General features: G+C 47.6%; 1 protein-coding gene across 6 annotated transcripts in view; it reads left to right on the top strand.

Annotated features, from left to right (window-relative positions):
• Positions 1-8,828, top strand: part of TP53BP1 (tumor protein p53 binding protein 1) — a 34,130-nt gene continuing 25,302 nt past the window's right edge. For 4 of the 6 annotated variants that reach the window (XR_008468384.1, XM_054214006.1, XM_054214007.1 and 1 more), the window contains exons 1-6: positions 4,577-4,834; positions 4,918-5,144; positions 5,434-5,504; positions 6,139-6,297; positions 6,754-6,835; positions 7,750-7,895. Coding sequence is in view for 5 of the 6 variants with exons in the window: in XM_054214006.1 (XP_054069981.1) it covers positions 4,655-4,834; positions 4,918-5,144; positions 5,434-5,504; positions 6,139-6,297; positions 6,754-6,835; positions 7,750-7,895 (865 nt within the window). In the remaining variant the exon portion in view is untranslated. Of the gene's footprint in view, positions 16-4,576; positions 4,835-4,917; positions 5,145-5,433; positions 5,505-6,138; positions 6,298-6,753; positions 6,836-7,749; positions 7,896-8,828 lie in introns of those variants that run through there. The other 2 variants (XM_054214008.1, XM_054214004.1) reach the window with 2 other exon arrangements.

The following is an 8,828-nucleotide window of genomic DNA, read 5'->3' as shown; positions in this document are numbered from 1 at the left end:
GCCGGCCGAGAGCAGGTAAATCCGCCCGCGGCCGCCCCGTCCGCTCTCCTCCGCCCGGCAGAGACCGACCCGGGACGCGGCCGGGGTGCGGCCCCAGTCCGGGAGCCGCCGCGGGGTCGCCGCACTGGCGGGGCCCGGGCCTGGTGGGAGCGCGGGGGCGAGGCGCTGGGCCGGGGTCTGGCCGGGGCCGGGGCTGGGGCCGCCCGCGGGCGGGGGATGTCGGCGGGCGAGGGCAGCGCTCCCCGGAGCCGCCGCAGCCCGGGGGGTGCTCGCCGCGTGCGTTCGTCCCCGGCGGGCAGCGCAGGGGCGGCGCGGGCGGAAGCCCCCGGGGCGTCGTCAGGTGCGTCCGCCGTGCCCGGCACCGGGGCGGTAACGCAGGACAGCGCTTAAACGCGGGTGTTCACGGACAAGTAGCATCTTTGCTCCTTCAGCAAGTTTAGCTGCCTTGCTCGGTGTCTCAGTTCACGCGTCTAATCCCCACGTGAAGGCGGCGTCTGGGATTTGGTGCTTTTCACGTGAAAACCGTCCTGGTTTGAAGAGGGGGCTGGGGCTGCACGGAGAGAGCGCGGGTTCGCAGGGGAAGAAATGAGCGTGAGTCCTCGCAGTCCTGCTATTTTGTTTGAAGGGAAAGGAAGCAAAGATTGATTTTGCTCTTTTATCCTCTTTCTTGAGTAAATATGGACACACCCTGTTTGTAATTTATCATAAGACTCAGGAAAAAAGGCAGTCTGCAGGCTGAGGGGGATATTTAGATCAAAGGTTTACACGTTGTAAGGAAAGCAGGATGCTTTTTTCATAGCATAAAAAAAATGGGAAAAAATTAGATTACAGATTTACCACCAAAAAAATGTACAATCAGGTTTAAAATTCAGATGCAGATTTGGCATTTTCTAGTTTGACTGCCTGGACTGAGCTCTCAATTTTGTCCTACCCAGGTTCACGCAAATGTATTGAATTGTAGAAAAATGAGACTGGAAGGGAATCCTGGAGATGTTTAGTCCCGCTTCCTGTTTCAGACCAAGATCAACTTTGCCTGTTTGTTACTACTTCAAAAAAAAAAAAAAAAGAAACTCTTAACTGTTAAAGACTGCGTAATCTTCAGAGCTTAATTAGCCTTACTTTTTAAGTATTTTTGCTTCTTTCTGCTGTGTCTTTAATTTGAACCTCTTTACAATTTATGTAAACAAATTTGCAGTTGTCCTCTAAACTTTGAATGTGAAAACCAAATTATTTGCCATCGACTTGTTTCCATTTGAAATGATAGCCAGTTCCTTTGCCACTTCTCACTAGACGTAGTGCTCAGCTCAGGCCTTGCCAGTGTAGAGCACAAGAGTTATTTCACACTTCTAACATACCTGCGTACTATACGTAAGTATAACACTTGCTGTTTGCACCTTTTCCTGTGTCAGCAGCGCAACGCGGACTGGAGATTAGTTTGTCAGGCACGATGACCCCCGACTGCTTTATTTTACAGTGATGCCTTGTACCCCAGCAGCCCCATCCTGAAGTTGTGCAGTCATTTCTTTCCTTCTGCAGAATATTGGTCTTATCTGCATTGTACTTTGTCTGGTTTTCAGACCATTTTTTAAAATTTTTCTTCAGCTACTTGCAGTCCCTCTCAGTTTCAGATGACGTGTGGGTTTAATAAGTGTACTCCTTATTTTGTGACCAAGGTGCTTAACGAAAACAGTGGACAGAACAGGAATAGCACATCGATGTGTGGACCCTCACTTGTTTTGACATAGAACTGATGATGCTTACTTTCTGGGGATGGATATTCAACAGGATTTTTTACTTACCTTACTGAAATTTCATCACAGCTATGCTTCCCTCATTTGCTTATGAGAACCCCATCCAGATACTGCTCAAAATCTCGCTATAGTAAAACTGCTGTTCTGCCACTTTTTTTCTGTCCACAAGGCCTGTTGCTCTGACATGAGAAGAAATCAGATGGATGTTGTGTGCCTTGTCTTTACAGATCCGTGTTGGCTGCTAACTGCTCTCCATGTTATCTCCTAGATACAAACTGGTAGTTTGTTTGATGATTTGTTATGAAAGGCTTCAAGGATTTGAAGGGCATTTTGAGAAAGGGTGATGGCACATTTGCCACTTCTAGTCCTCGGGTACCTCATTATCCTCCAGGAGTTTTGAAAAGTAACTGCTGACACTTCTCAGACAAGATCTTTTGGGAAGAAGTCTAGACTCAACAGTTTTTAAAACATCTGGCTTAGATAAGCCTCTTTAACCTGTTTCAGCCTTGTTTCAAGGCTGAAATCTTGCCCTTTGTTGTTGTTTAACTGAGCTCCCTCCCATTTTTGGATAACCTTTTCAGAGAAGAACAGTAAATGCCTCTGCCTTCTTGACGTTAGCTGCCCAGCAGCGTTCCCTCCGAACAGCAGCCCCACAGTTCTTGCCATCGCTGTTTTCCTGCCAGTGTGTCTATAGATTGTTTTCTTGTTGCTTTTGATATCTCGGGCCTTTTTAATTTTTGTCCTTGTATGCTTCTGCCGTTCTTTTATACTGATCCTTTAAGAAAGCTGATACAGTTCTGATTTGCTTGTTTCCTTTCCTGTGTTTTCTTGTCACACCTGAATCAAATCACCTTCTCCTATTACATTTCTTATCCTTTCTTTGCATTAAGATAGTTTGCACTTGTGCCTGTAGTAAAGAAGCTGCCATCTCTTTGTAGCGCTTCTTGTGCCTCCAGTTATCTGTTTATTGATGTCCGCTCCTCAAAATACATTGTTTTTCTGTTGTCTTTATTTTCTTCCCAAAGATGCATTCTGCATGGCCAATGTCTGCCCACTTGCACATACTTCTCGTGTTGTTATAAATACGAGCGTTTTGTTTTTCCCTCCCCCCACAGTTTGTAGCTGACTGTATCTATTGTAAAAACACCTCCAGACGAAAATCCAGAGTTTGCAGAAGGGCTTGGTTTAGGTAGGCATTTCAAATGCACTAATGAGGAACCTGTACTCTCTAGGAGAAGCTAATAAAGAAGAGGTGCTGGCAGGGTTAAAGTGTAAAAGATGAATGTGAGGAAGGATATAGCTGTTTAATGTTCTGTCAATAAGAAAAGTTTATTTTCACACGCTTAAGGGGAAAACAGCAGCAAGCTTGGAAACCCACTAGTAAGTCCAGCAAGGATCGGTGGTGGAATACCATAAACTGGCTTAAAAAATGAGGGCTCTTGCTATACTTGTGTTTAGAACATGGCTTTACTTATTTTTATCTTATTTGTCAAAATAAGAAAAAAGAGGAATTTTATATTTTATTTGATTCTGAGAGTAAGCATAGAGGAAGACCATTTGGCATGCTCTCATTCTGATGGAAGCAGAATTCTGCTTGAAGGGAACTGAACAACTGCAAGAGCCCGTTCTAAAACCTCTGGGACACGTGAGGATCGTAGACTGACGACTGTCCCCTCACGGTCTGAGTCCCTGGGATAAAGCTTTCCATTCCCTGGGATAAAATATTTTGTGAATGTGAAATCTGGCTTCCCCAGACAGCTAGCAAAAGCCTGTGAACATCACCTTTCAGAAGGAATTAGTGGTCACAGGCCTTGTGGTGTTCTTTGGCGTTGGGGCACATTTCAGTCAATACCTGAAGTTGTATGTATTTTTTGAAACTAGCATACCAGAGAAACTTTTCAATAATGCAGCTTGAAATGTGCTGAAGAAGCACCTTCTGGGAGCTGAACAGCCTCCTGTTAAAGCATCCTTCCTGTGTAGGACCTGTAAATACTTACAGCCGGTTTAGTGTTCTTAACGTGCACGTGCAAACTTGGATTCCACATTACACACAAAAACTGTTGACACAAACTTGTATTTAGTGTTTCTCTATGAACAACCTTCTGTCTATAACTTTGCATAATAACAGTTTCTTCCAGACCAGGTATCATTTTTTCAGTCTTCTGCATTTTTGGTTCTACAACAGGTTTTTAAATAAATAATATAGAATTCTCATCTGTAAAAAAGAGAACTTGCAAAAGCAGTTTTAAATTAGTCTATTCAAGCTAACTAGTTTCTAGGCAAAACCTTAATGCTGAAAGACAACAATACAGTCACAATTTGTGCACAAGACTTCTTCAATAACTGCTGTTTATTAATACAAACACGGGGAAATTAATCAGCTTTCACTTTCCTGTGATACCTAAAAATCAACGTACGAGGCTGGCGTTGTCCGGGATAAACAGTTCAGTTTGGAGCTGGAGCCGGGAGGGTGTTTTGTGCCTTTGATGGAAAGGGGGTTGGTGGGGCACCGCGCTGAGGCCCTCGGGCTGTCACCCCTCGCCCCCTGACCCGTCACCCCTCGCCCTCTGACCCCTCAGCCCGTGACCCACTCGCCCTTTCGCCCCTCCGGGCCCGGCCCCTCTCCCCCGGAGAGGCCGCGCGGGCGTCTCCCTTCGCCGAAGGAGACGGCGCAGGGCCAGGGCCGGGGCCGCCGCCGCCGTTACCGCTCCCGGTGCGGAGCCCGCTGCCGCCAGTCCCGGCGCCGCCCCGCCCCGCGGCGCGCGCGCCGGCGTCTCCCTGGTAACGGCGGGGCGGGCGGGTCGAGCGCCGCCAATCGGGGCGCTGCAAGATGGCGGCCGCGGGAAGCGCGGCGCGGGGCGGCGGGCGCGCGGTGTAGGGCCGGGGCGGGCGCGGCGGTCTGCATGGAGCGCGGCGGTAACGGCAGCCCTCTGGACCCCGGCCTCTCGCAGCAGGGCACGCCCCGCCTCATTGTGGAGGACTCGCAGCCCGAGAGCGCGGGCGCGGAGGCGGACGCGGAGCAGGCCTGCCTCGGCCTGCTGGCCCGCCGGCTGCCGGCCCGGCGGAGCCCCAGCCCTGTGCTGGTGAGCGCCCGGCGCGGGGGTGGCGTGGCCCGGCCCGGCCCAACAGGCCCGGCCCTGACGCAGCCCGTCTCTCTGTCTTGCAGGAGATCGTCCGCGTCCTCGCCGGCAGCCGCGCACCCGCGGGCGGCGGGGCGGCGCGGGAGCGGCCCGCAGGTGAAGGCTGGGCGCGGGGCGGCGGCGGGCGCGGGGACCGCGGCAGCGCTAACGGCGCCGTGCTTGAAGGGCCGATGGAGAGCCCCGCCTGCCCGGAGGCCGCCGGCCCGCGGGGCCGCGTCGCTGAGGAGGAGCCACCGCCCGGCGGGGAGAGCAGGTGCGTGGCAGGGCCGCGGCGGCCGCCGCCATCCCGGGGCCTTCTCGCCCTGCGGAGCCGCCGGCCCGCGCCGAGGGCGGGCTGGAGCCACGGGCTGGGTGTGGGCTCGGGCGCCACGGCCCGTCGTAGGTGGCCCGGCCGGCGGCGGGGCCCGGTTCGGAGGGCCGGGGGGCGGCTGGTCGGGCTGGGGGGCGGTCGGCCGAGCGCAGCCCCGCGGGACAGGGGGCGGCCGCGGGAAGGCAGCCTGCGGGAGAGCCCAGGGCGAGGGGAACGCGTGTGTCTGTTGCAGCGCCCTTGGAAAGGCTGGAGAAAGAGGCGAAGGTGATGTCGAGGACTGTGCCGCCTCGCCGTGCGTGGAAGGTAACGTCTCCCTTTCGGGTCTCTTACCGGGGCTGTGAAGGTCGGCTGCGTGGGTTATCTCACTAGGGGTAGTTGTGCTGGTTAGAACCGGTCAGAAATTGGTGTCTTTTTCCAGAAGTTGCTTTGGATGCTTTAGCGCTTGGAAAAAACCTGGTGATTTCATATCATTGCTAACAAGGATCTTGGAGACAGGAGACAGCTTAGAAGAGGTGTCGATGCATTGTGACCATTAGCAGATGGAGCCTTTTTGTGGCAGAGTGAAGAACCTCTGGCATAATGGTTGTTGTCATCAAAGGCCTTTCAGGCACAGGATGTGTATTATCAGGATTGTTTTCTCATCACAGAATCCAAACCTACTGCAGTACCTAATGGCATTACATAAGACCTTACTAATTAACACTAGTTTCTGAATTAATGGCCACTGTCCCTGTTCTGTTACTATATTTTTAATTAGTACAGCTGAGATCAGAGTCTGTTAGTTTATTCAGTGTTTCAGCAACAGCCTAAATACTTTTCTTGTTAGAGGGTGTATCTTTTGCCCTTGTAAAGTGAAAGATGGCTCTTTGATTATTTTTTTTATATTTTTCTTCGGTGTGTGTATATATACATATAAGTTATGGATGTTTGGTGTTAGATACAGGCATGTCGCAGCTGCAGTTTGGAGCTCTAGAGCTCTCACAGAGCCAGGACTTTGAGAGTGACTTTGTGCCCAATGAAGGAGATGCCAGGCACCAGTTTCACTCTGCAGCTGCTGTCCCTTCTTCCACACTTGTGAAGAAAGAATCTAAAGATGGTATGTGAAAATGACCTTAGATGTCCTTTTGTTGCACTGTCAATTCTCTCTGGTTTCTTGAAATCATAGATGTTATGTTTCTTTGACAGGAAATGCAGTATTAATAGTTTTCAGAAATGGGTTCACAGCGGTAGTTGAAAAGAACTTTGCTTTCTCTTTTCTTGGGGCTAGTTCCTTTGTTTTCTTGTCATGTGCTGTCATTGATTCATGGACCTCTTTTTCCTAATTTATTTCCAGAATATTCAGGCAATCTCATAATTAATTCCCTCCCTGGTAAAAACCTCATCCTGTCCTTTTTTGTTGCTGTTATCGTTGGTAGTTCAAGATCAGGGTTTTTTTTTTTCACTTAAAGCTTGTCTTGTTATTTGTGTAATTTACAGAACTATGCTTTCTTCTCTTTGTATATTAATTCAGGTGACCTGAGTAACATATTATTTTTTTTCTCTCTCTTGCTAGAACTGCGTGGGGAGAGCATGGAAACTGCCTCCAGCCCAGAAGCACATACTGCCTCGGAAGGCCAGCCAGAGAAGTCTGAAAGGTAAACCGGTCCATGTTCTTTGTAGGTCTGTCGCTGACATTCTGGAAGTTGATTTGTGTCTTTTTTTTACTAGATATTTAGTTGTAGGAAGGCTCAGGCTTCAAGGCAACAGAGAAAAGTGAAGGGAAAGATGAAGTATTGCGAAGACCTTTTCGCATCAGTGCTGACTAAGGAGTGCTTTCACCATTCCTAGCTGAGAAAAGAGGTGGCATTAAACTCTTACGCACAAAGACATCAATAGGTTTATGTTTCAGGGACAGTACACTGGATAATAAAATACACTAATAAATTTCTTAAAGTTAAATGACTGGAATCTATTAAAATTAATAATTTGGTTTAAGTCATGGAAGTTATTTCAAACTAACGTAACCACTGCAGCATGGGCTTTGGTCTCACAGGAGAAATCTAGAGGCTAAGCGGTGCTGTTCCAGGATGCTTTTGAGTATTTGCTATTGTGTGCTTTATAGTTGTAATTATTTTTAAATGTGAAACTGCAGTTTGTTGAAAACTCTCTATATATCTTTTATGCCGGATAGAATAATATTTAGCTCATCTTGTAGTGTTATATTCTGCCGCAAATCGATATTAAAAAGGAGGTGAAATGAAATTCCTAGAAACCACATTACATAGAAGTCAGTAGAACAATCCGCATGCCATTTAAGCATCACTTAGATTGTCAGAAAACTTACAAAACAACTCTGAAAATGTAACTTGTCAGGCATGAACATGTTATTTTATCAGGAGAGAAGTCTGTTTCCATTATTCTCTTTTTTCTTTTTTTATTCCTTTTTTTTTTTCTGAGGGATACACAAGTGAATACCTTTCATCTGTGCCGATAAATTTTCTTTACAATGTTGCAGTATTACTTCATACTTGGAATTTTTCAGGTCAGTGACTGTGTCTTGCTTTTCCAGAACTCTACAGGAAGCAGAAGACGATACCAGGAAACAAATGCCTGTCTGTGATCCCACTGAAACTGAGAAACCCCTTGATTCTGGTCAAGAGGAGTCGGATATCTTGTCAAGTCAGGAAGAGATGTTTCCTGAGAACAATGCAACAGGTAACAATAGACAAGCAGAGCCAAAATGTCCATCTCGGGGATCATCGTAATCATTATCCCTACGTGATCTTTTTAGGCACGTAGTGTTTTAAAGTGTGGATAAATAGCGTAGGCAAATGTAGACTTTCTTATGCTGGGTAACTTTGGCAAAACATTCCACCTCACTCCTCTGAGTTGGCCTTCTTATTTGGGATAGGACAGGATCCTGCAATGAAAATCTTCGTACCGCGGTTTTGGTCAGTCTTACTTGTCATTTAGGTTAATGTTCCTTCCCTGTAAGAGAAGAGATTACGTGACATAGGATCAGGAGAGAAGTCATCACTGTATGTCTTGCTATGAGGATGTCTGTGTCTGGTTTTGGTATCCACAACTGAAAGGCTAATAAAGAAATAGGAAGGTTCTTAACAATCTTAATAGTGAAAGGCCTAGAAAATAAAGTTTTGAAAGGCAACTTTGTTACAGTTTATAGAGCATGAGCTAAATTAAGTCTCACTTTAGGCTTTTTGTTTAGTTTTAATTTCTGCACAACCACTATGATCTTGTGCATGAGCCCTCTGTATCCAGAAGGTTTGGTAACAACCCCCTGCTCACACTGAGTCAGTGATCAATGCGAGGTGTCTTGTCTTGTAAGAACCTTGCCTGTATTTGCATTCCAGTGCTGGATCAAATGTGCCGATATCAGAGTCATTGGGGATTTTTCTTTTAAAATTCCCAAGTAGGAAGACCTGTACAGTCTGGCCTTATAAAAATCTATTCTATAGGTACAAACCTATCTCTTTCATCTTAACTATGTTATGCTCACATTTCACATACTGAACTCTTGTGTGCAGTCCTTCTCCAAGTCTGTGTGAAAAGCAGCTTGTCCTTGCCTACCTGAGAAGTAACTGTGCAGAGCGTCAGTATCATTCCTCAGAATTTTCTGATGAGCTTGGT

This window comes from Rissa tridactyla, chromosome 9 (assembly GCF_028500815.1).
Source record: "Rissa tridactyla isolate bRisTri1 chromosome 9, bRisTri1.patW.cur.20221130, whole genome shotgun sequence".
Classification (NCBI taxonomy): Eukaryota; Metazoa; Chordata; class Aves; order Charadriiformes; family Laridae; genus Rissa; species Rissa tridactyla.
The sequence above is the reverse complement of the archived record's forward strand: the minus strand, read 5'-3'. Positions and strand labels throughout refer to the sequence as shown.